Source organism: Peromyscus eremicus, chromosome 20 (genome assembly GCF_949786415.1).
Source record: "Peromyscus eremicus chromosome 20, PerEre_H2_v1, whole genome shotgun sequence".
NCBI classification, from domain to species: Eukaryota; Metazoa; Chordata; class Mammalia; order Rodentia; family Cricetidae; genus Peromyscus; species Peromyscus eremicus.
In genome coordinates, this window is record NC_081436.1 from 43,110,548 (window position 1) to 43,129,108 (window position 18,561).

An 18,561-nucleotide genomic window follows, 5' to 3' on the forward strand; every position below is an offset into this window, starting at 1 on the left:
AGCTCTGGGCTGTCCTGGAACTCACTCTGTAGATCAGGCTGGTCTTGAACTCACAGAGATCCGTCTGCCACTAGGATTAAAGGCGTGTGCCACCACTGCCCAGCTGAGTGTTATCATTTTTAATAGCAGTGTAACAACTGATTTAATCAGCTTTTAAAAACATAATTTCTCTATGGATCTTTGAACTGGAAAGCAGTTTCCAAAAAGTAATTATACACACAGTGCTTGATGTATTTAGATCCTTTTTACAGTGTGTTAGGGCCCAGTGTGGCAGGACCCAGTGAAGCTGACCTCTGACTACTTTCTGTAGTACAAGGCCCAGAGATTGGTTTGGAGCCTCTTTTAGCTGGACTCCAAATAGAGGCAGAGGTGTGTTCACCAATAGTGATTTCTCTACAGCAGTTTTCTGTGACAGTGTCGTTGCCTTTAATGACAAGGGAGATTAATTGGGACCATACTATTGTAATACCATTTTGTGTGTATATGTGTGATGCTGGGATATCAGTTGGGCCACCTTGCCTCCCCAGCTTTTGGGGGTTTCCCGGTGATCTGAACTCTGGTCTTCATGCTCCTGTGGCAGGTGCTTTATCCGACTGACCCATCTCTCCACCTATTTAATAATTTGTTTTTAATTGATATAGGGTCGTGTCTTAGTTAGGGTTTCTATTGCTGTGAAGAGACACCATGACCACAGCAATTCTTATAAAGGAAAACATTTAATTGTAGTGGCTCACTTATAGTTCAGAGGTTCAGTCCATTATCATCCTGGTGTGAGACATGGCAGCATGCAGGCAGACATGGTGCAGGAGAGGTAGCTGAGATTTTACATCTTGCAGGCAACAGGAAGTGAACTGTCTCACTGGGCATGGCTTGAGCATATATGAGACCTCAAAGTCTGCCTCCACAGTGACACATTCTTCCAGCAAGACCACACTTACGCAAGGCCACATGTCCTAATGGTGCCACTCCGTTTGGGGGCCATTTTTCTTTCAAACCACACACAGGTCACATGCTGCCAACTATGTAGCAGAAGATGACATTGAACTCCTGATTCTCTTCTCAAGTGCTGGGATTACAAACATGCACCGCGGTCCATAGTAGTGATTTTTATTCCTGCCTTTTAATTCAATTTGTGTCTTGTCAGCTAACTTACTTTCAAAAGAAAAATTTTATAATATGCAAATGCTATCCCATATTCTCCCAAAAGACTTTTTGAAAGAGTGGAAGATAGCATCAGTTAAACTCCTACCGCATCTGAGCTGTGAAGAAAACGGTTTGCCTTTGAGGGAGGCTATTCCCTCTTTCCCTAGAGAAGTCTTCTCTGCTGCTTTTCCCGGAAGGCCTCCTGTGCTGGGCTTTTATCTAGTTCCTGCTGGTTCTCTTGCTGTTGGTAGAGTTACTCCCCGGTAATGTTTGACTGCCAGTTCCCTTGCTCATTGTTTGTGGCTGTACTAGCAGAGGCAGTCTGTATCGCTCCCTCCGCATCCCTGGTGCATGACACAGTACCTGGCGCATGGCTGACATTCCACACGTTGGGAAGTCCAGTTTTTGAAGAATCCTGGTTTTATAGGTGAGAAGGCTTAGGATGAAGTTGAATATCTTTTCCAGATACGCTTACTGAGAGAACAACTCTAAACCCATGGTTTTATGCTGCTCCACACAGCTTTATGAATTAATCTGTGTCTGACTTTTTTCTTCCATGAAACTAGGTCAGTTTGTACTAAAATTCATGTTTCCTACAAAATTATAACTTTATATTAATAGCCCTGAAGATTCTTTTTGGTTGTTGTAGTGTGTGTGTGTGTGTGTGTGTGTGTATGTATGTATGTATGTATGTGTGTGTAGGGTGCATGTATGTGTGTGCCAGTGGAAAACAGGGAAAATCAGCTGTCATTTCTTTGACGCTGTCCATTTTGGTTTTTGAGGCAAGATCTCTCATTGGCTCTCTCATTGGCCTGGAACTTGTTGCCAAGTACACTGGGCTGGATAGAGAGCTCCAGGGTTCTGTCTCTGTCTCCCCAGTGCTAGAATTCAAAGTGCCCTACCATGTCCATGTCTGGCTTTGTTGTTGTTGTTGTGTGTATTGGAGATTGAACTCAGTTCTTGTACTTGCTCAACAGTCACTTAACTGTCTCCATATTCTACCTTTTTGTGCTTTGATCTAGTTTTAGGCTAAATTCAGATGCAGAATTGAGCCATTTGGTCAAATCTTGAAGCTTTGAGGGGAGTGGAGATTCTCATATTTTCTTAAGAACTGTCTTAGTTATTTTTCTTTTATGACAAAACACTGTGACCAAGGCAACTTATAAAATAAAGTTTTTAGTTTGTAAGTTTGTGCCAGCATGCTGAGCTTAATTTTTATTCAGTTCCAAAGGGTGAGAATCCATGACCATCATGGCAGGGGGCAGGTGGGTGCAGCAAGCAGGCAGGCATGGTGTTAGAGCAGTAGCTTACATCTGCTCTATAATCAAGAGACAGAGTGTGAACTGGGAATGGTGTGGACTTTCCCCCCATTTTACTTTTGAGATTATGATATAATTGCATCATTTCTCATCATTTCTCCCCTCTCTCTACTCCCTCCAAACCATTCCATGTGCTCCTTTTGCTCTCTTCCAAATTCATGGTCTCTTGCTGCTACATGCTTCTAAGTATATGTGTATATACATGTATTCCCAAACATAACCTTCTTAGTCGGAAGAATGCCACTTGGTATCAGAGTATCTCTCCACTCTCAGCATTCCTTAGCTGCCTGCAGTTCTTTATGTAGGGTTGAGGCCTGGTGGGCTTTCCCTGTTATGGAACTTGGAGGAGAACCTACAACCACCACTTTACTAAGTCAGCATAATCCCTAACTACATTCTAAACATTGGTCCTTTTACCCACAGTTTAAGGGTAGTCCTTACCTGTCATCAAGGCATAGGCTTTGATTCCTCAAAGCCCACCCACAGTGACATACCTCCTCTAACAAGGCCTCACCTAATGCTTCCTCAGCGGTTCCACCAGCTGAGGGTATAGGAGCTTATGATAGGGTGCCATTTTCATTCAGATCACAAGAACTATTTAATATCTAGATTCCATTTTTGTTAGCAAAAGCAAAGAGAACTTGAAGGCAAGTTATAGTGAGCAGTTTTAGAGGAGAAAAGAGTCTCATAGGTCTATATAGTTAGACACAGAAGTAACCTGAGTTGAAGCAATCTGAAATATCTTGAGGTAAGCTGCTTGCTTTTTGTTTTTTAAACCAAAGCCTTTAAAAAAAAATCCAAAAACCTGTGGTGGGGGCAGTTTCCATATGTAGCCCAGTCTGGCTTTGTGTTCACTGTATAGACCAGGTAGGCCTGGAACTAACCAGTGATTCTCTTACCTCAGCTTCTTTAAGTGCTGGGTTTATAGGTTTGTGCCACATGCTGAGCTTAATCCTTAGTTTTTTCCTTCTTAAAGATTTATCTTTATTTATGTGTATGTGTCTATGATAGTATGTGCTACACTTGGGGTCAGGAGTACAAGTGGAGGCCAGAAGAGGATGTCAGATCTCCTGGAGTTGAAGTTACAGGTTGTTGTGAGCCACCTAACATGGGTGTTGGGAACCAAAGTGAAGTCCTCTGGAAGAGCAGCAAGCGGTATTAAGGCCAACTCTCCAGCCTTTCTCTCTTTTTTAAAGCTCTCTTTTCAGTAACTTGAATTAAATTATGTATGTTTCTAAGGCCAATGTTTTCAGAGGAAAAAGAACAACTTTGATATAGATTAGTAGATTATAATATAGCATAAACATATTTTTCATGACTTTAGTAAAAATACTTAAGCTTATAAAATTTGTTTAGATCTAAGGCTGGCAAGATGACTCAGTGGGTAAAGGTGCTTGCTGCCAAGCCCAATGATTTGAATTGGGTCCCTGGATCTCACGTGGTGAGAGGAGAGCATCAACTCCTGCAGGTTGTCTCCTGATTTCTACGAGTGCACATAGAATAAATGTGAGGCTAAAGTCAAATTTGTTTAGATCTGCTTAAATTTTTATTTACCAATCTGAATTAGTGAGCTGGTAGAAAAAAAGTAAAAGTAATAATTTGATAGCATATTCTTATTATGTGCTATATAAGATTAAAAAATTAAGAAGTTGGGGGATGGAGAGATGGCTCAGTGGTTAAGAGTGCTGGCTGCTCTTCCAGGGGACCCCGGTTCAATTTCCAGCACCCACACGACTGCTCAGAACTGTCAATAATTCCAGTTTTAGAAGATCTGACACTCTCACACAGATATACACCAACACACATACAAACAAACAAATCTTAAAAAAAAAAAAAATAAGAGATTAACCCAGAAAGTTGAATCTTTTTTTGAAGAGCCAGAAAGGCAAAGGGGCCTGGGCTACTCATCCTCTCCTCTGCAGCCTTTGTGACTAACTGGTGCTTTGCTCTACCCCTGGATTTCCTGGGTTCTGCCTCTCCCTTTCCATATTGGGGCTTGAACCCAGGACCCTCCTGTGGGCTAGCTGAGTGCTCTTACCACTAAGAGCAAGTCTTAGACACCCTCACTTTGTTTAGTTTACACTTAATTTTTAATCAGTTTTGCTGAATTGCTCAGGCTAGCCTCGAACTTCTGGCCTTTCTATGTCAGCCTCCATTTGATCTGCCTTCTTCAGCTGACTGAATTTCACACCGCATTCACTCTAGATTGGTTTCAGATAACATGGCACAGTAGTGGCATAGTCAGATGATTTGGATGAAATTGATACATTGTTTTGAAAGTGTCTTAAGTTTGTAAGACAGTTTTTCAAACACCTCCTACAACCCCTCAGAGGTAGAAGTGGGGTCCTGGGATCCTGGACTATTTATTGTCAGAGAGTAGTTTAGCCCCTCTCTCCTTCAGTCAGCTGGCTCCTCTGTTTGTGTCCTTTAAAACGTGTACTTAGTGACATTCTACATGGCAATGAGCTTCAAAAGATATTCAAGTGCTTTGACCATACTCACCCTCCTGGTCTTTCTTTGTCCCACCTCCTGTGATTCCTGTTCATTCTCCCGGTTAGTTTTCCTTCTGTTCCATGTCCTACATAAATACATGATTTTATGTGTCTGTATAAAACTTAGCATCCACAAAAGCGATAAAACATGGGCTATTTGTCTTTCTGAGACTGATTATTTTACTTAATATGATGATCTTTAGTTATGTACATTAATAAGCAGAATTTGACTTACATTTCAGCTTCTCAGAGGAATTTTGTTTGAAGAAAGGGCTCCTTGCCTTAAAACATCAATTTTGAAAACTACTACTTTCAGAAAACAAGCCTCTTTGTCTTTGATTTCTAGCTGTTAGTTCACCCCAGTTAAAGACAGCCTCTTTCTGAGCCAGGAGAATGAAGTCACAAGGTGGCTGACTTCCTACCCTTCCACAGTGTTCTCATGTTCCCACACTGCTCTTCCATTTAGTGGAGCCATTGGGAATTCTCTGCTGTTGCTTCTTTTCTGTAGTGCTGGAGGTTGAATGCAGAGTCTCATTGCTACCACTCACTTCTGAGAATCCCCTGTTTTTAATGATAAACAGCTATCAAATAGCTGTGTGATTGATAGTTTGAAATACCAATGATTCCTATTTGATTAGGAGATACTAGTTTATAACAGCTAAATAGTTTTGAATTTCAGAGATTTCTTTGTAATCTCTTACAAATAAAGAGTTTTGTAGGAACACATTTTAAAATGGTACTTTCATACGTACATATTGGTGAAATTATTAAGGCCACTCCACGTAGTTAAAGGAGATTTATTTAATGGCGTAACTTACAAAGGAAGTGATAGGTAGGTTGAGGGTTCTGGGAAAGACACAGCTTAGTCCGATGGTGTTCCCTGGAGAGCTCTGTTGGTCCACCTCTAGTGTCTGGGCCTTGTAGGCGTGATAGTTACTGAAGCCTCAATGGGGGTTGGAACTTTCAGACCAAAGCTGGAATGGCTACCCACTACATCTCCCCCTTTTTGTCTAAATAAGAAGGTTTTAACTTAATACAAGACTATATACAAAGGAATGGTTATCAAATATTGTCCAAGAGTAATGAGGGATAATGACCTAGATAAGATGGAACTACAATCAATGCGAACAATATCAAGCAAGAAACACATACTAAAATCCAGAGAAGTCTAGAGTGTAAGTAAATAGTATGTTACAAAGATCATTCCAAAGGATGTCCTATCCTAAAGAACCTGAATCTAATACTTAATATGTTCTAAGATATTTTATATATATATATATATATATATATATATACACAAAGTTGTAACTATAACTGCTAGTCTTCAATCCCATCAAAGACCTGAGAAGGAATATAATGGTACCTGAGAAATGGTAGATGGATGCAAGCAACTTTCGGGAATCTTGCAAGAGTAGACCGAGACAGCTGGCAGCCTGGACAGTCACCTAATGTTTCTCAGCTTTGTTGGTGCATTCAAATTGGCTACAGGCCTAGAGTATCTGACAGACCATTTTCAAAAGTAGGTATTCTGAATGACCATCTTACCCTGTCTTGGCAGAGTACAGTGGTTGCTTTCCTTGTGTCCCACTTGTCCAGAAAGGACAACATTGCATTCATACTGTCAGCAGTCGAGGCAAGGGCAGTTCTTTGCCCAGTAGGCCATTTTGTGCCAAGAAGACAAACTTCCAAATGGAAATGTCTTAGAAGCCCAACATTCTCTCGGGATCAAATTGGTGCTGCCAGGAGCAATTGTGTCTCACGTCAACTGAATTCTAAGTTATTTAAATGCCATATTCTCTAGGTCTATGAAGTGTTTGAAGATTACCTGTCCATCTGACCTATGTATCTGTAAATCTGGATAACCTAACTAATGTAACTATAGAGATGACAAGCGTGGGTGACTATAAATCTGTAAGTCTTATCTACCGAAATAACCTAAGGACTAAGGTTTCATGTAAACAAGGTAAACAGTCTATAAGCAAATGTATGATAAAGAACGATGACTTCAAAATTGTGACAATACACAAGATATTTATAACAGAGGTAGGAATATATAGTGCAATATGCAATATGACAATAATCTTAAATATATATCAATATACCGAATATCCTAAACAGAAGTAGAACATACATAAAGTATGACAGATATAAACTTACATTTGCATCAATATACAAATACTGTATTATATCCTTCTGAGGTCTTTGATGTGGTTAAAGACTTACAATTTTCCTTAGTTATGATAAAAGATAAGTTAGATATAAAACCTTAAACTCACAAATATAAGATAGATAGGATGTCTTCTTTAATATTGTAACTGTAATTCTTGCTCAATAATTGTTTTGTTATATATAATTTTACTATGTTAAAGTTAAAACCTTTTTAAAAAAGAAGAAAAGGGGAAGTGCTGTGGATATCGCTCTATATAAATAAAACACTGATTGGCCAGTGGCCAGGCAGGAAGTATAGGCGGGACAAGGAGAGAGGAGAATGCTGGGAAGTGGAAGGCTGAGGGGGAGAGACCTGCCAGTCACTGCCATGAGTAGCAAGATGTAAGGTACCAGTAAGCTACAAGCCACGTGGCAACTTATAGAGTAATAGAAATGGGTTAATTCAAGATAGAAGAAGTAGATAACAAGAAGTCTGCCACAGCCATACAGTTTATAAGTAATATAAGCATCTGAGTGATTATTTTATATGTGGGTTGTGGGACTGTGGGGCTTTGTGGGACTGCGGGGCTTGGTGGGACCTGGAGAGAAGCTCTCCAGCTACACGTACATGTTGTTATACTTTGTTATTATTCATAACCCCCTCTCACTGTACTGCCCCCATCTCCCCCTCCAAAGAGTCTTCCCTTATGCTTTCCTGCTACACATATCCCACTACCTCCTCTTCTTCCTCCTTTCCCTTAAGAATCCTTTCTTCCTACTCATGCTTCCCTTTACACTTTCATGACACACCAACATCCCTACCCTCTCTATATGTATATGGTATGTGTTTGTATACGTGTATATATATGTGTGTATACACACACACACACACGTGTACACACAAAACTTTAAATCTTGATTCTACATATGAGAGAAAATAAGCAGTATTTGTAACTCTGGCTTATTTCACATTATTTAACATAATGACCTCCATATCTGTACAATTTCTTGCAAATGTCATGATTTCATTTTTTTCAGATTTATTTATATTTTATATGTATTGGTGTTTTGCCTACATGGATATTTGTGCTAGATCCTCTGGAACTGAAGCTACAGAAGGTCTTGAGCCACCATGTGGGTGCTGGGAATTGAACTTGAGTCCACTGAAAGAGCAGTCAGTACTCTTAACCACTGAGCCATCTCCAGTACATGATTTATTTATTTATTTTTTAGATTTATTTATTTATGATGTATACAGTGTTCTGCCTGCATGTATGCCAGGTCTCATTACAGATGGTTGTGAGGCACCATATGGTTACTGGGAATTGAACTCAGGACCTCTGAAAAAGCAGCCAGTGCTCTTAACCTCTGAACCATCTCTCCAGCCCCCATGATTTAATTTTTAAGAGTGGAGATTTGGACTGTTAGTGCCATGTATAACTAAGCTGATGCTCTTTGTTAGTTTGTATCTGAGTGATCAGATGTAGATGGTCTTAGCACCTTCAAATCAGGGCATACAGCTCTGTTTCCTGAACATTGCTGTCAGCACACCTTCTTGTAAGATCTTTGAAGTGGACTCCTTTTCCTTGAGCTATGACAGGGATGACGCTAGCATATGCAGATTACTTGAAATTCTGGTGGCAAATAAGTGTAACCACTAATTGTATTTACTTGAATTTGGTTTAAGATTTCAGAAACGCATGCGCACACCTTTAATCCCAGTACTTGGGAAGCAGAGGCGGGCAGATCTCTCAGAATTCAAGGACAGTTTGGTCTACAGAGCAAGTTCCAGGACAGCCAGGGCTATGCAGAGAAACTCTGTCTTGAAAAACAAAAATAAAATAAGGTAAAATAAAAAATTTAAAAGTTTATTGAGCTGTAATTCACATACCATGAGATCCACCATTTCAAATATAAAATTCAATGATTTTCAAGAGTTTACATGTTGATGACTCAGTATCAATCTTGTGAGTTGCAGTGATTATAGACTATAGTGATATGCTCTGACCCAGTTGGGTTTTCTGGAACTACTTTCCTATTCCTGGCAATTCAAGTTAATTGATAGTGATTACCTGCTTCCATACTGACTTCTTGTTTGCACTGTCAATCAAACATGAACGAGAAGTCAGCCAGAGCAGCTTAGCTGAGAAGATGTTAGAATGAAGACACTGAGGACTTTGCCTTGTCTAGAGTTTTGGAGACTTTTATCATAATGAAGTTGTTACTGAGAGAAAAGAAAAAAGAACAGGACCCAGTATTGTTAGTAAGGAGACCACAGGTATGCAGGTATAGGTAGGGAGCAGGAACAGAAATATTAGCAGGGGTCTGATACAATATGGTTAACACTAGACTAGGAAATAAATCGAAGAGGTGACTTATAATGCAGAATGATATTAACATCATGTGTACAAGCAGGTGTCCTGGGATCCAGAACAGCCTGAGTAAAATTGTGACAGTATATCAGGTGTTCCTGGAATGACTGTCCTTTCCTAAGGATAGGGGAAGAAGGAAGAAGATGGCAGGAGATGAAGCAGGAAGGGAGGTTGGGGCCGGAGAGTGAAGGGAACTGCATAGGCCTTAAGGGCTTCAACTCTGTTCTTTGAGCATTTGAGCCCAGACAGGCGAGTAGGAGGAAGACCTAGTTGATGGGTTGAATTTCATATACCTGCCACTGTGGCTGCCTTTACAGTACCTTCCGTGTTAACAGACTGTTACTTTACACTGGTAATAGTGCTTCCATAGCGGTTTCCTTCTTGATTCCTTCTACCGTCTAGCTTACTGAAAGATTCAAACAAACACACTTGGATTTGACCCCTAAATATCACATAGTCTTCAACGTGTTTGCTTGGAGACAGACATTTATTTAGATTCTTAGACCCCCCTTTCCAGATTCCTGATTCACAGTGTAAATCTTTATAACTGACCTTTGCCACAGCTTAATGTAAGTACATATAATAACATCATTTTGTTAAAACCGTAGTCACTCATTTTAAATTTATTCCAATGTAGGTGGTTGGAGTTGTGCTTCACACATTTCAGCCGTTCAGCAGCATTTTATCTGCCTGCTAAGCTTGTACTTGATTGCACCATGGAAATGCTACTAAAGAGACTTGTTGAGCACAAAAGTGGACTTGAAGAGCCAGAAGCCACTGTTTTCCAATGAAGGATTCCATTTTTAAGCCTCAGTGCTTTTAAATCACCACTGAGATCCCCCCCCCCCGCCCCCAATCAAAATGGCAAGCAGACGAAAATCAACAACACCTTGCATGGTCCTTGCCAGTGAGCAGGATCCAGATCTTGAGTTGATATCAGATTTGGATGAAGGTCCTCCTGTCCTTACACCAGTAGAGAATGCTAGAGCAGAGAGTATCTCCAGTGATGAAGAAGTTCACGAATCTGTGGATTCTGACAATCAGCAAAATAAAAAAGTGGAAGGGGGCTATGAATGTAAATACTGTACTTTTCAAACTCCAGATTTAAATATGTTTACTTTCCATGTAGATTCAGAACATCCTAATGTTGTACTGAATTCATCCTATGTTTGTGTTGAATGCAACTTTCTTACCAAAAGGTATGATGCACTTTCTGAGCATAATCTGAAATACCACCCAGGAGAAGAAAATTTCAAGCTGACTATGGTGAAACGAAATAACCAGACAATCTTTGAACAAACAATAAATGATCTGACTTTTGATGGTAGTTTTGTTAAAGAGGAGAATACAGAACAAGGAGAATCCATAGATGTTTCTTCTTCGGGAATCTCCATCAGTAAAACTCCCATCATGAAAATGATGAAAAATAAGGTAGAAAACAAACGGATTACAGTCCACCATAACTCAGCTGAGGACACTCCCGAAGAGAAAGAGAATGGAGTAAAAGTAAGCCGGGAAGAAAATGTAGAAAGTGCGAGTTCTTCAGCCTCAGAATCCAATACAAGTACTTCTACCATCAGCAGAGTGCACCCCAATCCTGGCAGCACAGTAGTGACACCCTCAGCTGTTCTTCCTGGATTAGCCCAGGTGATCACTGCAGTGTCTGCTCAGCAGAACTCCAACTTGGTCCCTAAAGTCTTAATCCCTGTTAACAGCATTCCTACCTACAATGCTGCCTTGGATAACAATCCCCTTCTACTCAGTACCTACAACAAATTCCCTTATCCTACAATGTCAGAAATTACAGTTCTTTCTGCTCAAGCAAAATATACAGAGGAACAGATCAAGATCTGGTTTTCAGCCCAACGTTTAAAGCATGGTGTTAGTTGGACTCCTGAAGAAGTAGAGGAGGCAAGGAGGAAACAATTCAATGGAACAGTACATACTGTACCTCAGACCATAACTGTAATTCCTACACACATTTCCACGGGGAATAATGGGTTACCGTCTATTTTACAGACATGCCAAATAGTTGGTCAGCCAGGTCTGGTCCTTACCCAAGTAGCTGGAACAAACACCTTGCCAGTAACAGCACCTATTGCCCTGACAGTGGCAGGTGTTCCAAATCAAACAAATGTACAGAAGAGCCAAGTACCTGCTGCTCAGCCTGCTACAGAGACAAAAGCAGCCACAGCGGCAGTTCCATCATTGCCAAGTGTCAGACCTGAAGCTGCACTAGTGAACCCAGATTCATTTGGTATTCGGGCCAAAAAGACGAAAGAACAGCTGGCAGAACTGAAAGTTAGCTATCTTAAAAACCAATTTCCCCACGACTCAGAAATCATCAGGCTTATGAAAATCACAGGCCTTACCAAAGGCGAGATTAAAAAGTGGTTTAGTGATACGAGGTACAACCAGAGAAATTCAAAGAGTAATCAGTGCTTACATCTCAGTAATGACTCCTCTGCCACGATCATCATAGACTCCAGCGATGAAACCCCAGAGCCCCCAGCCGCAGTCACTTCACAGCAGAAACAATCCTGGAATGCCTTTCCTGACTTTGCTCCCCAGAAGTTTAAAGAGAAAACCGCAGAGCAACTTCGTGTCCTTCAGGCGAGTTTTCTCAACAGTTCTGTGCTTACAGATGAAGAGTTAAATAGGTTAAGAGCACAAACCAAACTTACTAGAAGAGAAATTGATGCTTGGTTTACAGAGAAGAACAAAACAAAAGCTTTAAAGGAGGAGAAAAAAGAAATAGATGAAAGTAATGTCGGTAGTTCCAAAGAAGAACCTGGAGAAAGTTCTCCTGGAGATGAAGCAGTTGCACCTAAGTCAGGAGGTACAGGCAAGATATGTAAGAAAACCCCAGAGCAGCTGCACATGCTTAAAAGTGCATTTGTCCGAACACAGTGGCCATCAGCAGAAGAGTATGACAAATTGGCTGAAGAGAGCGGGCTTGCCAGAACAGACATAGTTAGTTGGTTTGGGGACACCCGTTATGCTTGGAAGAATGGAAACTTAAAATGGTACTACTACTATCAAAGCTCCAATTCAAGTAGTTTGAATGGTCTGTCTTCCCTTAGGAAAAGAGGGAGAGGCCGGCCCAAAGGACGGGGCAGAGGCAGACCACGTGGGAGGCCTAGAGGAGGCAAAAGAATGAACACCTGGGACAGGGTACCATCACTCATAAAGTTTAAAACTGGAACGGCAATACTTAAGGATTATTACCTGAAGCACAAATTTCTTAATGAGCAAGACCTTGATGAACTTGTCAACCGATCACACATGGGCTATGAGCAGGTCAGAGAGTGGTTTGCAGAAAGACAGAGAAGATCTGAGTTAGGTATAGAATTATTTGAGGAAAATGAAGAGGAAGATGAAGTTATTGATGATCAGGAAGAAGATGAAGAAGAAACAGATGATAGTGACACTTGGGAACCCCCACGACATGTGAAACGGAAGCTTTCTAAATCGGATGACTGAAATGTAAGTGTTTAGCCTTGTATTCATCATCAGTCATATACATGTTTTAACAGCCACCTTCTTGGTTCAGTCATCTTCACCTGTGTGTGTGTGTGTGTGTGTGTGTGTGTGTGTGTGTGTGTGTGTGTGCAGACCAGAGTCTTCCTCTTGCTCTCCACCGTATATTTTTGGACAGCATCTCTCTCTGAACCTGGAGCTCACTGACTTAGCAGTTCTATGTGGCCAGGGAGCTCTAAAAGCTCCAAGGCTCCACCTCTCTCTACACCTGCACCAGGAATACAGGTGTGCACTGCTGGGCATGGCTCTTATGAGGGTTCTCAGATCTGAACTCAGGTCTGATGTTTTCAGAAAAGGACTCCAGTGACCCAAGCCATCTCCCTATCCTTCATCTTCACTTTTACTAATTTTTTTCTAAAACTTCTTCTTCCTAATAAGAGGACCAGGTGCCACTAGTCATGACATGTATATTGTGATGGGTAGCTTGACAATTGTATTACTCAGGTTTTAATGTCTTAATGTCCCTTTAATTATTTATTTTTCATACAGAATGTTTTAGTTTGTTTTAAAGGCAAGTAAAAAGGGAATGGGAAACAAACACTAAAGATAATAAAAAGTATTTCTTATAACCTTCTCTCTACTAATGCTTCATTTTTGCCCATGTAAGGAAACAGTTCAGAAACAAAGTTAAAAAGGACAGGTATGCTGAAGGGAGAGATTATAAGCACAAGGAAAGATGGGTTCTAGAAAACCTAAATAAAAGGAGATACTTTTTTCTCCATTGTTGTTCCCCAAAAACGTTATCAGACTTTCAACTAGAGTTTAAGATTTATTATGCACTCAATGTCTTTTTCTGCTAAAAGACAAAGGCCTGTTCTAGGTCCTGTGTAAACTCCTGTGTGCTTAGGTGGTATCTGTTTTTGAGCAGCCACAATATAAATTCTTCGGCATAAAGATCAAAAGTCAGATAACAGATCTGATATTTGATATAAATTTACTCAGTCCCAAAATATCTATAAGTACTATGTTTGGTTAGAAAAATTAAATTTCCTGCTGGATGTAGCTCCATATTCCTATAATCCTAACATTAAGAAACTGAGTCAGGAGGAGTTCAAGTTTGAGGCTAGCCTGGGTTTATAGCAAGACCCTCTCTTAAAGCAATTTAAAATCTCTGTAGTACTCTTAAAAGTGCAAACAAATATAACTTAAATATGAAAAGTTTTGGCATGTTCCTTCATAGATTATAGATTAAATTAAAAATGTATTGTAGTTGCAAGCAGTTACCTGAAGTTAGGACTTCAGTTCTTTCCATTCAAGTTTTCCATACTGGGGGTTGAACTAGGGGACTACTGTTCATGCTAGGCCAGCACTCTATATCTAAGCTACATTCTCAGCCAAGGACTTCAGGTCTTTATTCTTGTGGAATTCAAGAACATCGTTTTATTCTTTTCTGTTCTTTGTTTTGGGAGTATTCCAGAATAAAAGCACACTGTTTTGAAAACAATGTAGTTGTCATGAAATGCTTGTGTTTGTCTCTCTGTAGCTCAAATAGCGTCTTGTCAGAAATTACTGTAGCATTCTCAAACACCGAGGGAGGAAAGGAAGCACAGACTTCATTTTGTATATGAGCATAGTTACTTATTTCCTCTCTAACATACTTGTATGCTCTCTTATTCTACACAGTCTTTCCTTAATCCTCGAGTGGCATCTTTCTGGTTGTTTATTTTAGCAATTATTTATAGAGACCTTAATAAAGGCTACGCACTAGTCTTACTCATTAACAGTCCTTTCTCCAGCTTTCTTCTCACTAACATTAAGACAGAAAGTCAGAGGAGCTAAAGCCCCACTTACATCAGCAGTGTAAGTCTCATTGCAGGCCCTAGAGTATGGTGTCATCATTTTAAGTCACAAGAAGCTCCAGAGTTTTGTAGCATTATCCTGAAATCCAGCCCTCTTCGTGTCAGAAGACTTCAGGACAGGCTTTGTTCTGACCCAGATACATAAAATATTTGTAACAGGCTTTATTTTTTTTATTGCTAAACACAAAAATGTGTACTCAGCCAAGATTAAATCAGCAAATTTGTTGCTGCAGTGAATTGTTGTTGCAGACTTTGCAGTCATTTTCTGGGGAGTTGTAATTTTCTAAAAATAGGTGAACTTTTCCATATAGTTTATTTCAATGATATAATAACATGGTTACAGATACGGATTATAGTCATACAATTCACATGAAACCTTTTTTTAAAAAGTTTATATTGTATGTGGTCTATGTATCCTTTGCTTTTAAAATACAAAGAGAGCAGGGCTGGGAAAGTGGGTCAGTGGGTAAAGTGTTTTCCTGAGTTCAGACTCCCAGCACCCATCTACAGGCACAGTAGCTGGCCCTTGTAACCCCAGCGCTTAGGAGAGAGGGTGCAGAAAGGCGAGTCCCTGGAGCTCACTGGCCAGCGAGGGTGGCTGAATCAGAAGTCTGCTGACTTTCCTGAGAGAGCCTGTCTCTGAAACTAAGGTGAAAAGCAGCTGAGGAACACCTGACACCTACCAATGGCTGGCACGTGTGCGTGAGGTGTGTGCACCGCCCCCCACATGAACATGTGCACAGCATACATCCCATATACACAACTTAAGAAATACTTGGAAATCTAAAATTATAAAAGACATTAATTAGCATGTTACAATATTTAACAAAATAATTTTCACTTACCAAAGTATTCAGCATAGGTTTCCTCATAAAAATTTTATTTAAATATGGTTCAACTTATGAAAATACTTACCTGAACCTTCCCAAAATAGTCATTGCAACTGGGCAAAGCCACAGAAGACAGGTACAAAAATAATTCCTCTTTTACAATCCAGAACTCATTGTTCAATGTGAACTTTGATAAATACACAAAGGAATATGATAAAAAAGATACTGCAGAACATGAAATTATATATATATATATATATATATATATATATATATATATATATATATCACATGCTAGTCTTGTGTACAAGCGGAAATACTATAGGTCTTTAGATTTCATGTTGCAAATACTGACATTAAAGTATCTTCCTTCTAATAATTTTATAAATGATTACAGAAAGGTGTCTGTCTAAAAGCAAATGTGGCACATGAAGAACACACACATGGTTTACACAAACTGCACTGTGAGGTGTGTGTGGTAAGTGATCTCACTGGTAAAGAGAAGGCAGAATGTATTTGTGGCTAACTGGCTATTTTTATTCTAAAGGCAAAAATTAAAATATGGCTATCTTTAAAGTTTCAGGGTTTTGTTTTTTGTTGTTGTTGTTGTTTTTCTTTTATAGCTACTTAAAATTCTGAAGGCGAATAAGTTCTTCAACTCAAGATGTCTGAATTACTGTGAATGGGCCCAATCCTTGATGACACTGAAAATGCTTTGGGGCATACATACTCTCAAAACCGGATCCAATGTCCAAAAGAAATGGAACTTGATGTTGTGCCAAAGTCAACCTGCTGCAGTTGGGGAAAGTTCTGCAATGTAAATAGAGCGCTAATTAAAAACAACTTGTAAAAAGTGAAACTTTAATACAGTACATTTTTATTCTGGTAGGATGGAAACTTTGTGAATCTTTGACTTTCTAAGGGTTAATGACCACTAGAGCTTGTCCTCAGTTTCAGGCCAGCCTACAGCTGTGTAAGGTAAGGCCGCATTGCTTGTTTTCTTTGACATGTGAATAAGCTTCCAGCTTTGAGTGACCAAACAGTTTTCAGAGTAAAAGTTCTTAGAAGTGGGAGGGGGAACCAAACCCTAATTTACTTCTGTGTCTTATTTATCAGGTCCTACACCAAAATTAAAAGTTGTACATGGGCTTACACAGTTTGTAATGTAAAAGCAGCCTGTATGTATTATGTTGGAACAGGAAGACTTGCTGGCCTTCATGACTGGACCCTCCACTAAACACTCAGATAAACCATTGTTTCCACTGCAGTCCTTGTGTGACTGCTCTTTGTCAGAAACTGACTGAAGATACTACCCCACAGGGAAAAAGAGCTTACTGGGGAGAAACTCCAAACACTGTTCCAAACATGTGGAACAGTCCCACAGTAAATATATGCAGTGCGTTCTCACAGGCGTGGGGATCAAATGGGGAGAAACTCCAAATACTGTTCCAAGCATGTGGAACAGTCCCACAGTAAATACATGCAGTGCGTTCTCACAGGCGTGGGAATCAGGAACATCAGACAGACTCAGGTCAGATTCTGCAAGGTTATCTTTTCATGGAATTCTACCTTGTGTAACAGTTTCAGTGAACAGAGAAAAAACAATTCTGAACTGATCCTAATGAGTTAAAAATGAGCTTTTCATGTAAGGATTGGAGGCAGGGGGTGTCAATGGTGACTGCTGTATACAAGACTCGGCTCCTACTGACTTGTGATTAAAGACTGGTGCTGCCATTAGTGTTGGAAAGGACCCTTTCTTTGTAATCATAGGACCACTTTTCAAAATGTGCTTTCCTCACAGAACAAATTTTCAGTTTAATTAGATTTGGACTTTAAGTTTTTTTTTCAATGATCATGTGTAGTAGGTTTGGCCAGTTTGTTTTCTAATTTAATGAATAATAAATACTAAGCTCTTGGTTAAATGTTCATCAGTTAATGAAACTGTTATGAAGAAGCCTTGAATATGCATGCTGCTTTCATTTTTATAAGCTTTTTATTTTTTAACTATAGCTTTATTAGCAATTCCCAAATGCTGCAATTTGCTGATTTCTTCACTCAGACAGCTGGCTTTGTGGGTGGCTTTTTTCATACTACTGTTAACTTTTTTAAAAAAGAAGTGATGTAAAGACTGTAACAATTGAATGCACTAAGCTGTTTTTCTTTTACATATCTAAAATCTTCTTTAAATACTCTGTATTATAATGATTAAATCGTTCCCTTTTAAAAACCATTGCTAATGTGGTCTGAGTTTTATTTGACAGTAATTTCTATGTTCTCAAAATCCAGTCCTTAAAATGTCAAGGATTGAAGATGAAGGATTTGAATATATTTACATTATGTTTCCTTTGTGCTATGCTAACTTTGTATAGCTACAAGTAACTCCGTGATTTCCCATCTCTTTGGCAGGCTGGATGAGAGTCTGCTCTGATGTCTGCTAGCTTTTAAATACATTTATTTGACAGCGCAAAAGAACCTTTCTTTCCTGGTTGACTATGTTCTTGAATACAAAATAAAAATTAGCAGTAATAAGCAAATTTGAGTGATTTTTTTCTATTTTATTAACCCAGCTTTTTTAAAAATGTGGTGAATTTACATAGAATTTGCTGTTATAATTTTAAGTGTACAGTTTAATGGCACTAAATTATATTCACAATATTTCACAACCATCACTGTTATTTCCAAAACCTTTTCATCACCCCATACAGAGATTTGTAACCATTAAGCAATAACTCCACATCCTCAGCTCCTGGTAACCTCTGCTCTACTTCCTGCTCTATGAATTTGCCTACGCTTGATATTTCAAGTGAGTGGAAATACACAGGTTTTCTTTCTGTGTCTGGCTTATTCCCCTTGGCATAATATTTTCAAGGCCAGCCATGTTGTGACAAATAACATTCCCTTTGGATGGCTGAATAATA

At 39.6% G+C, this 18,561-nt stretch overlaps 1 protein-coding gene across 2 annotated transcripts in view; it reads left to right on the forward strand.

The window, feature by feature from the left end:
- The window catches only part of Zhx1 (zinc fingers and homeoboxes 1), a 35,163-nt gene extending 16,986 nt beyond the window's left edge, over positions 1–18,177 (forward strand). For both annotated transcript variants that reach the window (XM_059246979.1, XM_059246978.1), the window contains exons 3-4: positions 10,112–12,960; positions 16,267–18,177. In XM_059246979.1, the coding sequence (XP_059102962.1) occupies positions 10,336–12,957 (2,622 nt within the window). In that variant the 5' untranslated portion in view covers positions 10,112–10,335 and the 3' untranslated portion in view covers positions 12,958–12,960; positions 16,267–18,177. The remainder of the gene's footprint in view (positions 1–10,111; positions 12,961–16,266) is intronic.
- The last annotated feature ends 384 nt before the right edge of the window (positions 18,178–18,561 follow it).